Below are 22,330 nucleotides of genomic sequence, written 5' to 3'. Positions count from 1 at the left end.
CTGAGCCTCTGTTTGCTCATCCGCACAGTAAGGGCCACCACTCTTATCCCCACTTAGCAGGTATGTTAGAAGAGAACATGGGCGTTTTCATGGAACTGCTTGGAAAGTGGTGTGCTGTAGAACAAACTCTGTTACAACAAAATAGAAAAAAACTATACTTTTATTTAATTGAAATTTTGCTTAAAGTAGATGTTTGCCTGTCTGGTTTTAGGGGTCTTTTTATTATGTACAGATGATTCCATATACAGGGTATCATGCTGTAACAAGATTTTATGTGTGTGTGTGTCTGTAAATAAATGATAGCACTATATTTTCTGCTGCTCTGTCTTGCTCTATTAAAGGTTATACCTCTCCAGTTATTGAAGCGTATCTTTGAGTATAAAGATTAGGATTCTTGAATAGAAAATATTCAGGGGAAGTTTCTCATATTTTGAATGAATAAATGCTTATGGTTGCTATGAGGATGATGTAATGCACAATTAAAGGTAATTGCATGGTTTTAGGAAAGCTCTCAAAAGCAATAGTACTTCCGGTCAAGATGGCGGCATAGGTAAACATGGCTTGCCTCCTCTCACATCACATCAAAATTACAACTGAACTATAGAACAACCATCACTCAGAACCATCAGAAATCAAGTTGAACTGAAGTCTGACAATTACGGAGTTAAAGTAACCACATCTGTCCAGACTGGTAAGAGTGGCAGAGACACAGAACGAGATGGTCCCACATCCACATGCGGAAGGATAAAAATTCAGGAGGGCTCTCGCTGCAGCAAGGAGTCCCAGCCCCACACTAGGCCTCCCAGCCTAGGGTTCCAGTGCTGGGAAGGTAAGTCCCCATAATTTCTAGCTGCAAAAACCAGTGGGGATTGAGTTGGTAGAACAAACTTCTGGAGTCCTAAGCAGTTTCCCTTAAAGGACCTACACATGGACTTATTCAGACTCACTCCCTCTAAGCTCTAGCACTGGGGTAAGCAGCTCAGAAGGTACCACTGGGTGAGGGGGTGGAGGGAGAAGGCACCATTGGCGTACAGGGAGGAATTGAAGTACCTGGCATCAAGGAGGGAGCTGGGGGACAGCTTTATCCCAGACAGAAAGGTGGACAGAGGCCATTGTCTCTTTACTGAGCCCTTCTCCCACAGAGCTGGCAATGAGTACCATATCTTGAGTCCCCATCAACCTGGCTGACACTGTTTGCCCTGCCCTGGAGATCCACTGAGACTTCATCCCACCCAAATTAATGGTCCACCCAAACCGTTAACCGTGATTTTTCCATATAAATGGCCAAGGCTCATGCTTCACAACTTCCTAAGTCCCATCAAACAAGCAGCAGCCAGCCTCAGCCCCTAGCCTCTGTACCTCTTGCTAAGTGATCCTAAGCATGACACTAGCAGCCTCCAGCCTAGATTCACAGCTTGGCTTCACCTGGGAATCTCTAAGCCCAGCACAGGTAGCAGTCATCTCAGATTGCTCTATGGTTCATGCAGGGTGGTCCTGGCCAGAACACACATGGGGGCTGACCTTGGCCTGTACCACCTGGGAAACACCAGAGCCTGTGCACCCAGTGGACAGCTACAGACCATGTCTGAGCACCACCACCCTTCCCTGCTTGGCTGATCCTCCACAGCGGTCAGAGGTTGGTAGTGAGTGGTCACAGCCAGTTCTTACAACTGCCTGGCCTGGGTAAATCCCTCCCGTTGACCTGCCAACAGCAATCAAGGCTCAACTACAAGAGATACATGTACTCACCCCACATGGAGGGCACACCTTGAGTACCCAGCTTGGATCATAGGGGAGGCTGTGCCACTGGACCCTACAAGGCACCTACTACATAAGGCCACGCTACCAAGACAGGGAGTCATAGTAACTCTACCTAATACATAGAAACAAACACAGGGAGGCTGCCAAAATGAGGAGACAAAGAAACATGGCCCAAATGAAAGAATGGATGAAAACTCCAGAAAAGAGCTAAATGAAATGGAGATAAGCAATCTTTCAGATGCTGAGTTCAAAACACTGGTTTTAAGGATGCTCAAGGAACTTAGGACCTCAACAGCGTAAAAAAGTACCAGTCAGAAATGGAGGATACACTAACTGAAATAAAGAACAGTTTACAGGGAAATAACAGTAGAGTTCATGAAGCCAAGAATCAAATTAATGATTTGGAGCATAAGGAAGCAAAAAACAAGCAATCAGAACAACAAGAAGAAAAAAGATTTCAAAAAACAAGAATAGTGTAAGCAGCCTCTGGGACAACTTCAAGTGTTCCAACATTTTCATATCACAGGGGTGCCAGAAGGAGAAGAAAAAGAGCAAGAAACTGGATATCCATTTGAAAAAATAATGAACAAAAACTTCCCTAATTTGGTGAAGGAAATAGTCATGCAAGTCCAGGAAGCACAGTCTCTCAAACTAGATGGATGCAAAGAGGCCCACTCCAAGAAACATCATCGTTAAAATGCCAAAGTTTAAAGATAAAGAGAGAATCTTAAAAGCAGCAAGCAAAAACAGTTAGTCTGCTACAGGGGAGTTCCCATAATGCTATCAGCAGATTTCTCAGAAGAAACTTTGCAGGCTAGAAGAGATTAGCAAGAAATACTCAAAGTGATGAAAAGCAGGGACTTACAGCCAAGATTGCTCTACCCAACAAAGCTGTCATTTAGAATCAAAGGGCAGATAAAGAGCTTTGCAGACAAGAAAAAACTAAAGGAGTTCATCACCAAATCATTATTATATGAAATATTAAAGGGACTTATTTAAGAAAAAGTAGATCAAAACTCTGAACAATAAAATGGCAATAAATATGTATCTATCAACAATTGAGTCTAAAAAACTAAGCAAGCAAGAAGAACAGAGACAGAATTCTGGATATGGAGAACTTTTGGATGGTTGCCAGATGGGAGGGACGTATGTGAGAATGGGTGAAGATGTGAGAGGATTGAGAAGTACAACTAGGTAGTTACAGAATAGCCATGGGGATGTAAAGTTCAGTGTAGGGAATGGAGTAGCTGAAGAACTTACATGTGTAACCCATGGACATGAGCAGTGGTGTGGGGATTGCCTGAGGGAGTGGGGTTGCTGTGTGTGTGGGTGTAAAGGAAAAATTAGGATAACTGTAATAGCTTAATCAGTTTTAAAAAGCATAAAATAAACCCAGTTGTGTAAATAGTGGTAATCTCATTAAAATCACATTAAGATAAATCCAAAACACCAAATTGAATAGTACAGTACAGACTGTACATATTTGGGTCTTTGCGGGCAATGTAGAAAAGGAAAAAGGAGAAACAGTGTCTCTATAATACTTTTTTTCAGTGGATTTGTGGGTTTTGGGGGTTTTTTTAACTTGACTAAAAATACTGTTACTTGGGAAATAGCCCTTCAAAGATTAATGAATAGAGATTTCTGCAATGTTATTTCAGTATGGACATGAACATGCTTAGAGCATTAGGCTGATGTAATTCTTTTAATGTTTCTGACATTTTAAACTTTAAGAACTCAGGTTCCTATTTCTATTATTAACTAAACTATACTTAACTTCCCAGGGTCTCTATTTCCATTTGTACCATGTAAGTATTACATTCTAACCAAAGATCATTGAGGACATTTTCTGTAACCTATAGTGTGGTTTGTTCCCATCTGATTTCTTAGTAATACATCAGTAAGCTAACTATGTTTTTGTTTTTTTAAACCAGATGATGTTTATTTGAAAGGCGTTGCGGTGAGAGTTTTAGAATATTATTATCCTTACTGTTCTAGGACGCACATTCACAAGGTGAGGTGGTGTCATGCTTGGAGAAAGGCCTGGTGAAGGAAGCAGAAGAACGAGATCCCAAGATCCAGGTCTCTGAAGTCTGCAAGAAAGCCATTCTGCGGGTGGCCGAGCTGTCCTCGGATGACTTCCACTTAGACCGGCATTTGTACTTTGCTTGCCGAGATGACCGGGAGCGTTTTTGTGAAAACGTGAGTCAGTCCAGAAGCTGTTCTTCTTTTCCTTTTCTTTGTAAATATTTTTAAATACTCTAGTACAAAAAACAAAAACCAGCACACGCCTCACGTGTGGAAAAGCTGCTGAAAACAGAAGGTGGAGTTGGTCTCAGGGTAACAGAAAATGATCATGGGTGCTCGGGTTTGATTGAACATCTGGTTAACGTCGGGCTCTGACAGTCCGCGCACGCTCTTTTTTTCTACTTTATCTAATGTCTCAATTTCAGTTCTTAGGAGTCTGTTTTATCAATAGGAATCCTATTTTACCAGGGAATCTAGTGCACATCTATCCTGAGATTAAGACTTTTCCATATTGTATATTTACATTTCTATATTTTGGGCTAAGGTGAAAAAAAAAAACCCCAAACTGGTGGCTAGTATTTAAAACCAAATCCCTGATCACTACCCACAGACCCTGTAAAGCAACCTTCTAACACTTTAAATAGAACCTTCCATCCTTACAACAAAGCACTGAGCGTGAGTCGTGTGTACTCCCACTCTGCCTGCTCTTTTACCAGCTTTAACCATCACAGCCACTAATTACAAGAGTTTTATGTTGTAAAAGGGATGCTGACACTTCCCTTCATTCCCTGATTAACAGTGTATCTGGGAATAAATAACAATAGCCAGACATTATGTGGAAAGATTGTCATTTTTACTACAGGCACTGTATTCTTTCAAAGGCTACTAAATTTTATACATGGCTGAGCCATTTGTTCAAAGGTTACTCACATTATATTAGTTTAACAGAAAGTTATATATATAGGATTATGGGTAATGTCCAGCATAATGGGTATGTTTAATTTTACAGACACAAGCTGGTGAAGGCAGAGTATATAAATGCCTCTTCAACCATAAATTTGAAGAATCCATGAGTGAAAAGGTAAGTATTACTTTAAAAAAACCAATATTTCATTCATTTCTTAGAAGTTTTCTCAAATCATCTCAAATAATATTCTTATAAACTGATAACCAAAATAAATGATTGATAAACCTTTTTCAGAGGTCAGATACTTGGCTTTTAGTAAGAAACCAAAGCATATTTTTCTTAAGCCAAGAAAATGGAGCTTGAATTGTGATATCTGGACATTGGGAAGCCAATTAGGAATCAGTTTGGGGAGTAAAGTTGGAGAATTTTGTATCAGAATCACACTGAAGCCAGTCCTGCATTCTCAGTAAGTTTAGGCTAACCAAACCAATGTGCTTCACAGGTAGTTAGCTATTTAATTTTTCAGCAGATGTCTCGTTAATCATTCTCATCACTATTAGTCCTCCGTACCTGTATGAATGCAAGAATCTTTTTTCATAACTTTTTTAAGTAATTATTTTGGGTTTTTTATCTTGTCGTTTACTTTCTTAAGCAGCTGAAGAAATGTTTTTCATTTCAGTTCCTTTACTATTGAGTAATTATATTAAAAAAGTATAGAAGTGAACTTCCAGCATATTATGCTAGTTGCCACTTTGATTCTGATGAAGTACTTTAAGAATATTGTTAAGGAGAAAAAGAATACTTTGTCAAGTTCATGTATTAGAATCTACCAAATACGTATGTGTTAGGGACAGCTGCTATTGCAGCAACAATCAGGAATTTACTGTAGAATTCCAGGGCTCCTCATCCATTTACCTCTGCCTCTTGCCATACTAGTTTAACATGCTTGTGTTCAATTTTTACCAAACTTACAGACAGGGATTTTGGTAACAACTGTAGTTGTTGACATGTACTTGGCCATGGGAGATACATGTGAACAGGTGAACCACCTGAGCAGTCTTATAATATTCTCAATTGCACTCTTTACTCAGTGTCGAGAAGCACTAACAACCCGCCAAAAGCTGATTGCCCAAGATTATAAGGTCAGCTACTCTTTGGCCAAATCCTGTAAGAGTGACTTAAAAAAATACCGGTGCAATGTAGAAAACCTTCCCCGGTCCCGAGAAGCCAGGCTCTCTTACCTTCTGATGTGTCTGGAGTCAGCTGTGCATAGAGGTAAGAGTTTATTTCTTTTTATCTTTCATATTCCTTTTTGGATTCACATTCCAGAACTTCGTGTACTGTACTTTTTGCCTGTATTTGCACTTTTGAGTACAACTCTGCCTTGTTACTTACTGGTCTGTCTTTGTAAGCATAACGCTAGGACTGAAGAGTTGGTATCCCTACACTTTGTTAAAGGCCCTTCGTCTTAGTTTAACAACCCTCAATTTTGTTTTTCCTTATATCCCAGCTTGCTTTTGTGTGTGTGTGTGTGTGTGTGTTTGTTTACTTATTTTGGGGGGGGGGAAGGGAGGGAACAAGAGAAGAAGAGAAGCATCGTTCGTTTGCCTCTCAAATGCACCCTAACCTGGGACCGAACCAGCAACCCAGGCATGTGCCCTGACTAGGAATCAAACCAGCATCTGTTTGCTTTGCAGGGTGACACCCAACAAACTGAGTCACACCAGTCAGGGCCCAGCTTGCTTTTTTTTTTTTTTTTACAAAATAAAGTATATTTCCAAATCCAAATATTTTAATTTTTAAAAATATACACAAAGTGGGGAAAAGTAGGTTTACAGTTCATATAGAAGGTAGTAGAATAATTAATAAATGCTAATACAAGAAGAAACTATTTCACAGTCACAACTGTAAACCTACTTTTGCCCCACCCTGTATTGTACTGCATTTTTAGGAGAGTCAGGGTAGTATAATTATTTAGCACATGAGCTTCGGGTCAGAAAGACATGGTTTCAAGTTACAGCTCTATCACCAAACTAACTGGCTGGGTATCCATTGTTTACAATTTAATCTCTCCAAACCTCATTTTTCTTATTCATAAAAAATATTACCTATGTTGAAGAGTTCATATGAGGATTGAATGAGATTATTTGGCATAGCACTTAGCATACAATAAGTGATAGGTAATGCTATTATTGTAACAATGATGATGTTAAGAAATTAAATAGTAGCCCTGGTCGGGTGGCTCAGTTTCTTGGAGTGTCGTCCTGTACAGCAAAATATTGTGGGTTCCTCCCCGATCAGGGTATGTACCTGGGTAATGGGTTTGATCCTCAGTCAGGGAGCGAATGGGAGGCAGCCAGTCATTGTTTCTCTCTCTCATGGATGTTTCTCTCTCTGTGTCTCTCACCTCCCCCACAGATCAATAAATATATCCTCGAGTGAGGACTAAAATATGAAAAAATTTTTTAAGAAGTTAAACAGTAAAAGATGAAAGGATTACCCCCATAGAATCAGACAAAAGTCAGCCCCTAACAAAGGACGCGAGGAGGCTGGATAGAAGGCCAGGACGTCTTTCCTAATGTGGCTGTAGCTGCAAAAATGAAATGTCTGCCTCTTATTAAATAAATGGTGCTTCAGCAGGTAGTTAGTGATTAAAAAATTATGTGGAAAAAATCAATTATTAAAGAAAGCTTTTTGGTGAATTTTTTTTATCTGGATGTTCGGAAGCACTGAATAGCTACTAGAGAAAATGCATGGTCTTAGACTGAATACCAAACACAGCACGTTTTGGAGACCATTAGGGAATGTTGATTATGGCCTGAGTATTAGGTGAAATTTTTTCTAAAATGGAAAGGTGGACATTATTGACTAGTAAAAGTATATTGTAAAAGAGCATGCATAATGTAATCTAATTTGGTATTAGAAAAATAGAGAGTTAATGTCCTTAAATTGCAAATTGACAAGAAACACAACAAAGACTCAATAAATAAATGTCCAAAGGATATGAACAGATAATTCAGAGATGTTGTATAGATTGCTTTAAAAAAAAAAAAGACTGATCATATTAAGTGTTGACAAGGATGTGGGAAAACTGTAACTATTGTACATTGCTGATGGGAACTTAAAGTGGTACAACCACTTTGGGAAATAGTTTGGCAGTGTCTTAAAAAGTTAAACATACATCTGCCATATGACCCAGCCATGTATCTGTAGTCAGAGGAAGCAAATCAGTGGTTGACTAGTGATGAGGTGGGTGGAGTGGAGAGGAAAGGAGAAGAGGGATTCTAAAGGAGCATAAGGAAACTTTTGGAGTTGATGAGAATGTTCAGCATCTTGATTATGGTGATGGTTTCACCAATGTGTGTGTGTATATACAAGGTCTTTCTGGTAAAAGTCCAACCATTATTAACTGTAACGAGAACGGTTTGTGCAACATCGATGTGACCTGGCAGCCAAGGAGAGTGGACTGGAATGTGCATGCGTGAACCAATAACGACTTCACTCTACTAGTCAATGGGGGTGGTAGACACCATTGAGTGAGCATGTGTACTGTATGGCCATCGCATTCAACATGACTGACTGAGTAGAGCAATGATTCTGCATAAAATTTTGCATTAAACTTGAATATTCCAACATGGAAACTATTTGGGTGATTCAAAGGCCACAGCTATGGCAACTGGTAATTGACAGCTCCATCATGACAACATACCTGCTCGTGCATCATGTCTCATGCAGAATGTTTTGGCAAAACCTCAAATCACCCAGGTGACTCAGCCCCGCTACAGCCCAGATCTGGTGCCCTGAGACTTCTGGTTTTTCCCAAAACTAAAATCACCTTTGAAAGGGAAGAGATTTCAGACCATCAATGAGATTCAGGAAAATACAATGAGACAGCTGATGGCTAATGGGAGAATTTGTGAGATCCCAAGGTGCTTACTTTGAAAGAGACTGGGGTGTCATTGTTCTTTGTTTTTTTAACTTTTTAAAAAAGCTTTATTTATTTATTTTTAGACAGAGGGGAAGGAAGGAAGAAAGAGATGAGGCAAAACATTGATGTGCAAGAGAAACATCAATAGGTTGCTTCTCGCAAGCCCCCAGCCGGGGACTGAGCCCGCAACCCAGGCATGTGCACTGACTGGGAGTCGAACTGGTGACCTTTTTGCTCTGTGGGACAATACCCAGCCAACTGAACCACACTGGTCAGGAATGTTTTTTGTATCTTGTGTCTTCTTCGATCAATGCCTCTATTTTTCATAGTACACGATTGGATACTTTCTGGACAACTTCCTGGATACTTAGTGGAGACTATATATGTCAAACTTACCCAGTTGTATGCTTTAAAAGTGTAGTTTATTATATGTCAATTATACCTCAATAAAGCTGCGTTTTAAAAACATTTCTTAAGTTTTCCCAGTTGGCATTTACAGCTGAAAGGAGGTGGTAAGCTATAGTGAATATTTGAGGGGTAGTCTGTTCTACAAGCTTTAACTGTATAGGCCAGTAGAGATTGTTCTTGGCTTTCATTTTTACCCAAATAGTTATCTTATTGATAAGACTTTCATTGGTACCCTCACTGGTGTGGCTCAGTGGGTTGAGCATCATCCCTCAAACCAAAAGGTTGCTGGTTCAATTCCTGGTCAGGACATATGCCTGGGTTGCAGGCCAGGTCCCTGGTTAGGGACATGCAAGAGGCAGCTGATTGGTGTTTCCCTCCCTTTCTTTCTCCCTCCCTTCCCCTCTCAATAAAATAAATAAATAAAATATTTGTTTAAAGGAGATTTTCATTGGCAAAACATTTGCATTATCAGTTTAGTAGTATAAAACCTGTGTAATGCAGAGCACTGGCAAGATAAACCGTGGTCTCTGGTGTTTTAAACTCATTTTATGCTGATAAAGCTTTTGCTGAATTCTAAGCTTTTCAGTCTGGATAAGAGCATGACTGGTAGAGTATATTCGAGGGGAAAATGTGTGCTCTTCGTATGTGCTTGATATTCAATCCTAGTGCTCATCATAATGTTATGGCTTAAATCCTGACTCAGGGCGACAGGTGAGCAGCGAGTGCCAGGGGGAGATGTTGGATTACCGACGCATGTTGATGGAAGACTTTTCTTTGAGCCCCGAGATCATCCTGAGTTGTCGGGGGGAGATTGAACACCACTGCTCTGGGTTACATCGAAAAGGGCGAACCCTGCATTGTCTGATGAAAGTAGTTCGAGGGGAGAAAGGGAACCTGGGAATGAACTGCCAGCAGGCGGTAAGGAAAATTTTTCTACTGTGGTTTTCAATATCACATTTTATTAGCTGGGGAGCCTCTTCCTACACTATCCCTACAACTTTATTTGGATTATTTGTGATATCACAGTGAATATTAGGTACAAAGAAGCAGACACAGAAGATTGTTTCTCCAGGCGTGTTATAGAAAGGTGTGGCTTTTGCTGCAGAGCAGAAGTTTGAGCTCATAATCAATAAAGAGCTATATACATAAAGAAATAGATAAAATGCATTGTTTGCTAGAGGTTTTTTTTTTTTTTAAGGTAATTTACTAGGTTGGATTTACTAAACTCAGAATCAGGCAAACCAAGTTCCAGTTACATCAGCCAAGTTCCTCCCCCAAAAGAGAACTTGCCTGTCTTAGTAGGTTTGATTGACTTGAGGCTAAAAGAGACCTGAAATGAATTGAAATTTTCTGAGTTTCTTTTTATTGCTGATGTGCAACAAGGCATGAATCCCAGATCTGAGGGATCAGGAAAGCAGGTCGTTTTCAAAATCATGATCTTTTCTTGTTAGACTAGGGCAACTGTATGTGGGGGCCTTTCTTCTTACCTCCGGACTCTACAATCAGTTCTATAAAAAGAGTTAGGAAAAATTAGCATACTTGGCTTGAGAAGATAAAGTTGTTCTTGTCCAAGGTTCATAAACAGTTGAATAATAGTTCAGGTACATAATACAAAGTTTAAAAAATATTATAACTACAACACCTCTGTTTCATTGAATTAGAAAGTTGAGGCTCTCAGGGAAACAAGAAAACCACAGTTCATTAGTCTTTTATTTTGTTGTTGACCTTTTCTTAAAAATTGCTTACTTGAGTTTTGTTTTCCTGCTAATCACTGTCCTGCTAATTCTGATTTTACAGTCTGAAACCCAAAATGTTCATAGAATTTTGATAGGGAGTAAAATTTCACCTTAACTTCTATTATCCTGGCCCAGAGCACACTGTTATTTATACATCCTGTTGTGGGAAAAAATAGATAAATGTAGCCTCTTTGCCAAAATACAAAGCCCAGCCAGACAGCAGACTTCTGGGTGTAGTTCCTCGGGAGCAGTTGTTGCTAATGGTTGTCCTAGGAAACCTCTGTGACAATGTATGTGTCTGGGCCCCAGAGCAAGAATTAATCAAGACATTCTGTATTTGCATTTCATCCCTAATGCAGCATGGAAAGGGGAGGGGGTGATTAGGAATAAACCTTTTTTTTTTTTCACCCAGGCTACACTTGTACTAAGATGTACAGAAAAAATAAAATAAATTAGCTTGACTTTATTTCAAAGCATCTAGCTAACCTCCAGGGATTTTTGAAATTTAGCTTGTTAAAAGAGCTAGTGACTCAACAACTTACTTGAAAGATAAGTGGGTACTGCCTACTTCATCCTTTGTGCCCACAATAAAAGTGCTTTCCAAACCTGGAGCTTAAGCTTCAAATATTGAAATACGTGGTTTTGCCCACATTAGATGTAGGCAAGTGGGAAATAAACACTTTATATTGTTTTTTATGGACCCATAGTTTTTAGGAATTGAAAGAAAGGAAAAAATTTTTCTTAGTCTTCTACTACATTTTCCCCCCTCAGTTGGATGGAGGAATGTTTTGAAGTAATTTGTTCTGAGTGGGTTTCTTTCTTTTTCAAAGTTTTATTCCTTGATGCAGTAGACCATTAATTTTCCCTATTCTCTGCTTGGCTATGCTTCGATTTAGTGATCTCTTAACAAATAGTAAACTGTGAAGCATAAAAATAAACGTTATCCTAATGAGTACGTACTTTTCCAAATGCACCATATTATGAACTTGCTAAATTCTCTTCAGTTATGGTCGAACGAGTCTGGGCCCAGTCTCTCCCAGGCCAAAGATGACTGCCCAGTCTATTCTCTAGACTACTCATTTCCCAGAAACATCTCCCCAGGCTTTTCCAAAGCAGTCAGGTGCTGGAGTAGATACAGAATCATGTAGTAATTTAGTGTTAATTTCCCGTACGGTTGTCCCTGGATCCCAGGGTGGCAGTGATCTCTTGGGCCGTTAGCCTGCTAGAGTCTATAGGGTATCCGTTGCCTCCTTTTAGGAGCCACAGTCTAGTGCGTGCATTGTGAACTCTGCAAGGTTGCCTGTCTGCCACCAGTCATGGGTATTTAACTGATACAGGTCTTTGCAGAGACCTTCAGACTCCCATGCTGATGATTTCCCTCAGAAAAAGATGCATATATTTTGGTCTTTGTCAACAAATGTCTTTACTATAATCAATAACCCTTTGACAGTAATCTTCCTACCAACTAACCACAGCATTTTGTAGCTTCTCCAAATTGCCACCAGGAATTGGTATAAATAACGTTCGTCCCAGAATACTGGAAATCTTTCCTATTTCTCCCATCTCGATTATTGACTTATTTTACAACAGACACAATGGGGTTTTCTTTCTTCATTTCCTTTTGACCCGTGTCCTGATCCATATGTGATGCGGTCGGTACTTTGACATAAGCCCCTGTGGGGTCGTGGGTCACACGTCTGAGGACCAGAGAAGGCTCTCATAGAGCGAGGCTGAATCTGTGACACAAAGAGGGCTCCAGGCCTTCAACTTGGAGAATAAGCAGCCCAAACCAGGGTTGTAGTTCTCAGATCTGCTTTCTGTTGTTCAAGGTTCCTGCCCCAGATCACCATCTGCCGCCTGTCTATAGTAATAATGATCTTTTACATCTGTCAAATGCTTGCAGTTTGTGCAATTTTCTATATATTCTTACAGTCCTCTGCAGTAAAAGAAACTGCAACTTAGAGGTTAATCAATTTGCCCACATTCTCAAAGCTAATATCTGGCAGAACCAGAACTATTAATAGAACTCAGGTCTTCTGATCCTTAATTTAGAGCTAATTCCTCTGTGCTCCAACTGCGTTCTCCTCACAGAGAGGAAGAAAGAATTTAAGGCACATCTCACGCTTTTGCTTTATTTCATGATAAAGCATGGACCAAGCAAAAGTAAATGTTAAAGACGATATTCTCATTTTCAACTGCATGATGATAAGTACTTCTCTGTATACTTATAATGAATGAGCTCTGGTTTACCTCTTGAGGGATAATAGGAAATTATAAGTATTATGTTCTTACTTTTTGTAATTGGTATTTTTTTCAAGCTGAATACAATCTCACATCTATATCGGATAAAGCAGACTGTGCTTATTTTAATGCCAGTGTCTTTGCAGCAAAATTTAAATTCTAGATTTTTATAACCACTCAATTTGTGCTTGGCCCTGAGTGTCAGATTTGGTAATCTGATTAATATATAGACAGATGTGAGGGGAAAGGCAGCCTTTATATTGTAAAGACCTTCTGTCTCGCAAATGTCCAGGCGTGATGCAGACTGGTAGGCAGGTAATCCCCACAGTGGCTTAAACAGAAAACTCTCGATCACAGTAGAGAAACCAGGTGGAAAGAGCTCTTGAGCTTGGCTGATGACTTTTGTAGTACCTTGTTAAGAGTCATTGTGATTTACCAGACTCAGTGACTGATTGTGTGAAGAGGTGACATTGCTCTTCCCTGATGTGTAAGTGACTTTCTTCCTTCATCTTCATCTTTTTCTTTTTTTTTAATCCAGCTGCAAACACTGATTCAGGAGACTGACCCTGGTGCAGATTACCGCATTGATAGAGCTTTGAATGAAGCTTGTGAATCTGTAATACAGACCGCCTGCAAACACATAAGATCGGGAGACCCAATGTAGGTTATCTTGTCTGTAGTATTCATTCGTGTTGTGTTTTATTCAGCAATGTAGCACAGGGAACATCCCCTCAGCATTGCAACTGGAATTTTGTTAAATATCAACACACACCAACTTGCGTTACAGTTAGTATGGGAATTGAGGCTTCGGCTGTGCCTCATCTGTGATGTGGAGACGCCTAGACCCGGCATTGTGATGATGATTGGTGACTGTGGCTGAGCATAGATGGGCCTGTCTTCTAGGTCACTGAATAACTCAAATAACGGTCAAATAAAAATGAGAGAAACTCAGGATAAAGTGACACATGCTTTGACTCTATACTTTCATCCTGTTTGTATAATTAACTCATATATTGGCTACTTGATAGTCATTAGAAAGTAATTAATTATCATTGAAAGGTAAAACAAAATATGGTGGTTGAAAGGGGGAATCATGGACAAAATGAACTTTGAAGTTGAATCCAAGATCTAGGAAAGCTGGAAAATTCTATAATGAAGTAGTTGATTCCCACGCGTTAGTTTTATTCCATATGATATGCAATAAGCTCTTAAAACCAGGTTGCAAGTAAGAACAGGTTTCCCATTCTGCGAAAATCTTTATAGCCTACAGCTGGTGGTACCCAACAATAAAATGCATGTAGTACCTGTTTATCATCATTCTGCTCTGCATACACAGTTCACGCTGCAACAGGGGATTTTAAAAAGACGCTCTTCCTTAAAGCTTTTTGTGTGACTGGGGGAGATAGACAAACACACTTAAGACTGATTAAGCATATTTACCAAAATAAAAATAACTATATCAACTACAAAGAGGGCAGGGGAGAGGGAGGAAGGAAGGAACTACTACAGATTAAGATAGATTTAAGATACTATCTGTTAAATGTAACATGTGGACCTTTTCTGGGTCCTGATTTAAACAAACATGTAAAAAGGCATGAAATAATTTGAAAATTTTGAAAACTGACAGGACATTGCATGATATTGTAGATTTTTAAAAATCAGTTTCTTTTAGTAGATGATACTACATTCTCATATGATACTGAAACGTGCTAAAGTGTTTATGACAAAAGGGTATGGGTATCTGAGGTTTGCTTCAAAGTATCAGTAAGGGGGACAGAGTTAAAACAACCAGGGCCGTAGGTAGGTAAAGCTGTGGGCAGGAAAGGTGGCTTCCCCACTTCTTTGTGTGTTGGGAAATGTTCATAACAAACAGTTGGAAATAAAGCAGCTGCACACGGATCTTGTGCAGGCTGAGTCTTAGCACTAGGTGGCTCTGACGTTGATAGAAGGCTTAATCACTGTCAGGGTGAGTGAGTGCCTGTCTGCCCTAGGAAAATAGCTAAGTGGCCTTTTCCAGAGACCAAGGAAATACTGATGTGAGAGTTCTGTACGTGTTGTCAGAACCCTGCCATCTCGTTACAACACCACCCCTGTTTTATGCCCAGGATCCTCTCGTGCCTGATGGAACATTTATACACAGAGAAGATGGTAGAGGACTGTGAACACCGTCTGCTAGAGCTACAGTATTTCATCTCCCGAGACTGGAAGTGAGTATTTGTAAGCCAGAGTAAGTGTAAGTCTCAGCGCATTCTGTGTAGTCAGTACCCCTTGTGTTTTCTAAAAATAATCAGTAGGAATTAGTTTTTGTTAATGTCTGGGATAGCTGACAACTTTAATCTCCTGAAAAACTTCTTTCTTACTCTCAGAACAGTGTCTAAAAGTAGAGGCAGGCCCTGCCTATCTGTCCCCAAGTGTCCCCATTCACTGCTACTTTGAAAGTCAGGACCACATGGTTCTAACACCACAAACATCTGTCTATAAAGAGCTTGGGCACCTTCCAGGCAGCAGAAGCAACTTCAGATATGTCTCTAAGAAGATAATAGTGTATTTGTGTTTTTATTGATTTGCACCAGGTATGGGAATTTGCTTTTATTCCTTTTTAACTATTTACAGTTATTGAATTTATTCTATCTTAATAGGCTCTTATCAATGACAACTTTATTCTCTTCTCATCCTGTAAACCAAAAAATAGGGAGAGGATATGAGATAGGAGAAGGATCTATTGCCGTCAGAATCCCTATAATTTATTGGCTCCTCTTCGCACCTCCAGAGCAGCCAGTAGGTAGGATCAGGCTGTTCCTCCTGCTTCCCAAGTTCAGCTCCTTCCTGATTGAGTTGTTTAAGCCATTGTCCTTTGGTCATTAACTTTTTCTGGTGACTAATGTATGTTTTACCCACATACTTTACTAGAAAGTTTACTTGAAGATTCGATGTGTTTCTGTTTCCTCAGATTTGCTCTGGAAACGACTACAGAAAGCTGGGTGGAAATTTCCCCCTGCTTACTCAGCCCTCTAAACCGAAATAACAGTTTACTCCCTTAACAAAATTATGTCGTTTCCTCTTCTGTAATTTCCTTCAGCCACAATCAAAAGATGCTTCTGAGTCTTAAAAGCTACTATTAAATATTATTAGCCGTTCTCCCCCCATTTGGTAGCCCTCCCCAAAAATTGACTTTATGATGTGGACAGAATTAAGCATCCATTGGTTTAATTCTCAGAAGCAGTAGGCTTATTGCTTAATCCACTGTCTCCAGAGTCAAAGTTAAATGTCAAGTTTTTGAAACTGATAAACATATTCAGGTGAACTAAAATTATAATGGCCTTACCTTGCATAGGGAAAAAGAAGAGGAACAGTTTTACTGGAAAGGAAGTTTAATGAGAGATTCTGTTTATTTTGCCATTTCCTGATCTTACTGAATCTAGTGGATCAGGTAGGATTGAACTTCATTTATACTTAGAAAAAAGTGTTGAGTAGAAGTTGCGAACCACCTGCTGATAGCCGCAATCCACATTTTCTCATTTCAGCCAGGGCGTGTTAGTGCCGAGCCTGTTACTGAAATGTTGTGTGTCTTACATAGCCAGGATAAAAGATCGTTGAGGTTGAATTTAGGTCTCCTGTGCTAAGGTTAACTAACTTCTGCAGATTGACCGCTGTGTGTTCATGAAGAACCAATTCAGGAATATACTTGTGTTTCCCTGCTGTCTCCACTGCCCTGGAGGTGACCACTAATGAGTACATGAGCGCATTGTAAAAACCCTTAGCATGTGTTGGAAGGAAAGATATAGTAGGAGTGGTTATCTTTTAACTCTTAACATTATAGGCTGGACCCTGTCTTATACCGAAAGTGCCAGGGAGATGCATCTCGTCTCTGCCACACCCACGGCTGGAATGAAACCAGTGAACTTATACCTCCTGGAGCAGTGTTCTCTTGCTTGTACAGACACGCCTACCGCACTGAGGAACAGGGCAGAAGGGTATGCATCACTGCTGACTTCATTTCTTCTTACCGTCATTTGTTTTTTAACTAGTTTGCGACATATTGTTCTGATTTCTGTCCTCCTAGGAAAGCTTTGTTAGAGTGTCTGGTGGGGAGGGGTTGCTGCACTACTAAACACTTCATCATTCAGTGAGTTCTTCCAGCTTCTTTCTGTCTGATTTTATGTGTTTTTGTTTCCTCACATTTGCTCTGAAAAAGACTACAGAAAGCTGGGTGGGGATTTCCCTGTGCTTACTCAGCCCTCTAAACCAAAATAACAGCATTTACTACCTTAACAAAATTGTGCCCTTTCCTCTTCCTTAATTCCTTCAGCCACAATCAAAAGATGCTTTAAAAAGTGAGTCAAGACATTTCTAACTTTTTCTTTGAATTACCAAAATCGAAATCACAAATAGACAATTAAGTTCTGCTGCCCTAACTTTATTTAGCTTTAAAGATCCATTAGAAGCTCTTAGCCAAGATACAAATGGTTTTTAGGCTTCTGCTCTTGGCATCAGAACACATATCTTAATAGGCCTCTCTCACAGCACATTAGTTGGAGCAGAAACCTCCAAACCCCCAGTCTCTCAGTATTTATCTGCCCTGGTTGCCACCTCTTTTGGGATTTTGAATGCCCTTGACTCTCAGGCAACATTTACTGCCTTCCGGTGCCACGCTGACATGCTGCTTGCTCTCCTGGATGGTCTTTTTAAGCCTTCTGAGGGTCTCTATTGCATTTCAGTCCTGCATCGGTTACAGAAAATAAAGATGGTATTATTTCACATGCATGTTAACAAACATGCATGTGAAATAATACCATCTTTATTTTCATACCCCTTCTGAGCTCAATGCAAAAATCTAAGTTTAGTATTCAGAATGAGGAGACCAAGATAGAAAGAAATGTTATGCTTCAGTTACTGCAGTTGTAACCCAGTTTTTATACTGCTATGTAAGAAAATACAGGAATTTGTTGTTACTTTTTTCTTCATATTATGAACCTATCATTAATCACAGGAACCAAGATAATTATAGTATCTTGGTAGTCACTATAGTAGGAGGTTCCTTGTCTTATAAGTGAAGGAACGGTTGGAATCTGGTATGCTGTCTTTTTTTTAAAGATTTTATTTTTTTATTTTTAGAGAGAGGAGAGGGAGAAAGAGAGGGACAGAGACAATGGTATGCCAGAGATACAGCAATCAGTTGCCTCTGGCACGCTCACAACTGGAGACCTGGCCCGCAACCCGGGCATGTGCCCTGACTGGGAATTGAACCAGCGATCTTTCAGTTCACAGGCTGGCACTCAATCCACTGAGCCACACCATCCAAGGCTTTTTAAATATATATACTTGCTTTAAAAATTTCGGAGAATTCATATAAAATTAACCATTTTAAAGTAGAAAATTAGTGGTATTCAGTACATTGACAAAGTTGTGCAACCACCACATCTGTGTATTTCCAAAACATTTCCATGTCTCCAGAAGGAAATCCCATGTCCACTAAGCAGTTATTCTCCATCTCACTCCCCCCACCCCCGGTACATGGGCCCTTTTAGGAAGAAAGACTGTCTGTACCTGTAAATGACAGCTTTCTCACAAACCTTCCAAAAATAATAGTTTTCATCTGTTTGACCCTCTGCTAATTCTGACTCATCTAGAAGAGTCTGGTCCTGACCTGTGCTAACTGTTGCCTCTACCGTTGCCTGCTTGTTCTGAGTTGAGGTAAATCTGAACTCACTTCTTCTGACCCGTGTGTATTCTCTCCTGATTTGGACCAGCATTCTACATAATATATTAGGGTAGGCTGAACGTATAATCTCATTCCAAGAGAGGTGGGTTTTTAGAAGCCTCCTAAAACATTTAATTCTTATTCTGGAAGAGATTGAAGACATCAAGTTATTTGTTAGTTTCATGACATTATCAAGTGTCCTTTGGTCTTGATACTGGTGTTGGGACCTTTAGAGTACTTGGCTTGTTCTTGCATAGCTCTCACGGGAGTGCCGAGCTGAAGTCCAGAGGATTCTACACCAGCGCGCCATGGACGTCAAGCTGGATCCCGCGCTGCAGGATAAGTGCCTGATTGATCTGGGAAAGTGGTGCAGTGAAAAAACAGAGACTGGACAGGTAGGTGACAGTGCCGCCTATCTGTTTTATAGTCATAATAATAATATTCATGACTAACATTTTATATGGAGTACAAACCCCCATAAAATCCATTTCTGTTTACCTCATGGACGTGATTTGTTACATTACTTGATGTTCTTCTCTCTATAAGAAACCCTTAGGAAAATTTTCTCTTTGGTCTCTCTAATCACGAATAATTGTACTTTTCCTAAGCAGTTAGTATGTTTTTCTGTTATGGCTCCTGTGTTTTGTAATTGATTGTTTTCCCTCTGTGTTGCTTCTAAAAAGCCTAGAGCCCAAGAAAAGTGTGGCCTGCCTCTAGCAAGCATGTAAGATTTTGGGGAAGGCTAACTTACTACTTGCTCCATCCTACTTTCCTTAACATAATTTCCTTTTCTTTCCTCTTTTTTACTCATTTTTATTCATTTTTTCTTGCCTTTTTTCCTCTTGTCTCGTTTTCATAAGCCACATTTTGGGGGGAGGCAGGGAATACATACATGCGTATGTATGTAAACACTGGTATACATGAATCGTGTGCGTGCCCTACAACAGTCCTGCAGGGTTTGTAGGACTGGAATTGCTCCATCTAGTAACTGATAGAATCGAGGCTCGGAGAAGTAAAGCATATTGACTCCCTTACCTAAACCTCAGTTCTAATCCTAGCCAGGCATTTGTTCCGTTAAATTACAACCACCTCCCATACAGGAAAGTATAAAGAAGGAGCAGCCCCTGAGAATTACGTGCATGCTGTGAATGGTTCCTTAGGATTTTATGTCTAGTTTTAAAAAATGGTACATTACCGCATCCTGTCCAATTAAGTGGGAAGGTAGCTTGTTTTCTATCTTTAAAGCAGGGAAACCAAGAAGTAAGGAACAGCTACTTGTTTAAAGCCCCATTGATACTAGAACAAGGTGTGAACCCAGGTTCCTAGGTTCCATTTGTACCACTCCAAACTCTCTCTGGGATTAACTGTTAAAAAGTTGCACATATAGTAATTGGGCAGCTTTTTAAATCCTCACCTGAGATTATGTTTATTGATTTTAGAGAGGGAAAGAGGGAGGGGGAAAGAGAAGGAGAGACAAACATCGATGAGTTGTCTTCCACGTGTGCCCCAACTGGGGATCGAACCCACAACCCTGTGGTGTACGGGACAATGCTCCAACCAACCGAGCCACTTGGCCAGGGCAGTAATTGGACATTTTAAAGAAACAGTGGCTTCTTATAAGATCTGTTAAGCTTGGGAATGTCATATTTAGCAGTCTGCTTCCTGGGCCTACTACAGCTCTGTCAAATTTATTGCTAGAAAATGCCTATTGTCTTTACTTTCTGCTGCCTCCATCTAATGACACAAGGAATGTGGTCATACAGAATCCCAGGAGACAGTTTCCTTTCATACCCGCTGGAAAGTAACATTGAGAAAGCCACACTATGTTGTAGGCCATCCCTGTGAGGCTAAACAGGATTCCATGAGTGGGATTTTCACCTTCGTTATTTATTTTACTCCCAAAAAGTATTATGCATTTTCCTTTAGGAATGGATAATTCCTACAGCTCTTTTCCTCCCTTCCTATTTTAATTTCAAAACAGAGAGATTGTTGCAAAATAGTAAGTTAAACTTGGTCCTTTCACAGAGCCCTTTGCTGAGAAATAGCTGTTGGTGTGCTTTGGGAAAATGAGCTGATGTTGTACTTAAACACCTAAATTTCTAAGAGAAATAGTAGTTGATGCTACAAGGTAGTTGCAGCTCAGTTTCCAAAGCCCAGACAGGATGGTCTCTAGATACCCAAACCCTGGCGTGCTCACTTCTTTCGCAGTTTCCCTCAGAGAGTCCTTTTGTGGGGGCTAGGGTTAGAATCCCAGATTGCACTTCCAGGGGCTTTCAGCTCTATGCTGTGTTTAAGATCCTGGGGATAACAGGGGGAAGAAGGGTTGTCAAAGAACATGTATAAAGGACCCGTGGACTAAGACAACCCGGCAGGGAGGGGGGTAGGATTGAATGTGGGAGGGGGATGGGTAGGGTGGAGGAGAGTTGGGGGATAATGGGGACAACTGTAATTGAATAATTTTTTTAAAAAGGAAAAAAAAAGAACCTGGGTCCCAATGTGCTTTGCCCATAAAATGTCTTAAAATATTCCTTATCCTTCACTGTGAATTTGTTGTCCAGTGATTATTATCAATACATAAAAAAACGGATGACTGGGTGTTGATGGAATGGAATACTAAAGGCCTGGTAAGATTTTTAAACTCTGAGAACACCTGAACATTAATTCTTGTTGGACTTCTCAATCTGGCCTTCTGGAGGACTTCCATGGCTATTGTACCCCCTTAACCCTCTTGACCACCCTGTTACATCCTGATACTTAAAAGTAAATATCTTTCAAACCATCCCAATTTGGGAAATAAAACTTCAGTGTTCTGTTCAGTGAAGTAGTTTTAAAAAGAAAAAAAGAAAAGAGGACCACGGAAAAGGAAGTAGACGCTGAACTCTCAGCTCCCCTTGATCACTGATGTAATTGACCAACCCCGAGGGATGGCCGTTGTGTGTGTTGCAGGAGCTCGAGTGCCTGCAGGACCATCTCGACGACTTGGCTGTGGAGTGCAGAGACATAGTGGGCAACCTCACTGAGCTAGAGTCTGAGGTAAGCGGTTTGCAGCTCGTAGAAGGAGGTGCCTTGTCAGCAGCCTTTCCTTTTTTCTTGGTCCTACTGTTTCTAGACTCTTGAGCGTACAGATTCACTGGAAGACAAAAGAAAACTCGTCAGATTCTGTTAGCTTTGTAAAGAAGAATATTGTTTTGCTTTCTGAACCGCCTTCCTCATTTCTCCAGAAAACTGCTCTATATATTTAACCCTCTGGTTTACTTCATAAATTAGATTTATCACAGTGATGAGACCAGTCTTTTTCTTTCCCCCTTTAAAGATTTTATTTATTTTAAGTAAAAATCCTCGTTTTCAGTGGGAACTCATTCAAAACATTTGAAATCATTGTTCAGGCCCAACAACGTATGTCTGGGGGTTGACTTTGGTTGGCAGTCTGCCGGTTTTCCGATTTTATTTATTTTTAGAAAGGGGGAAGGGAAGAAGAAATAGGGAGACACCAGTGTGTGGTTGCCTCTCACACACCCCCAGCTGGAGACCTGGCCTGCAACCCAGGCACGTGCCCTGAGGGAGAATCGAACTGGTCACCTCTCGGTTCGCAGGCCAGCACTCCATTCACTGGAAAATAAGCC

At 40.3% G+C, this 22,330-nt stretch overlaps 1 protein-coding gene across 1 annotated transcript in view; it reads left to right on the top strand.

Moving 5' to 3' along the window:
* The window catches only part of GLG1 (golgi glycoprotein 1), a 106,473-nt gene that overhangs the window by 62,599 nt on the left and 21,544 nt on the right, over positions 1-22,330 (top strand). The window contains exons 5-13 of the mRNA XM_024556084.4: positions 3,757-3,960; positions 4,796-4,867; positions 5,785-5,968; positions 9,733-9,947; positions 13,545-13,666; positions 15,112-15,213; positions 16,827-16,980; positions 18,965-19,102; positions 21,654-21,740. Of these exons, the coding sequence (XP_024411852.2) occupies positions 3,757-3,960; positions 4,796-4,867; positions 5,785-5,968; positions 9,733-9,947; positions 13,545-13,666; positions 15,112-15,213; positions 16,827-16,980; positions 18,965-19,102; positions 21,654-21,740 (1,278 nt within the window). The remainder of the gene's footprint in view (positions 1-3,756; positions 3,961-4,795; positions 4,868-5,784; positions 5,969-9,732; positions 9,948-13,544; positions 13,667-15,111; positions 15,214-16,826; positions 16,981-18,964; positions 19,103-21,653; positions 21,741-22,330) is intronic.

Source organism: Desmodus rotundus, chromosome 12 (assembly GCF_022682495.2).
Source record: "Desmodus rotundus isolate HL8 chromosome 12, HLdesRot8A.1, whole genome shotgun sequence".
Classification (NCBI taxonomy): domain Eukaryota; kingdom Metazoa; phylum Chordata; class Mammalia; order Chiroptera; family Phyllostomidae; genus Desmodus; species Desmodus rotundus.
This window is presented reverse-complemented; position numbering and strand designations above follow the sequence as displayed.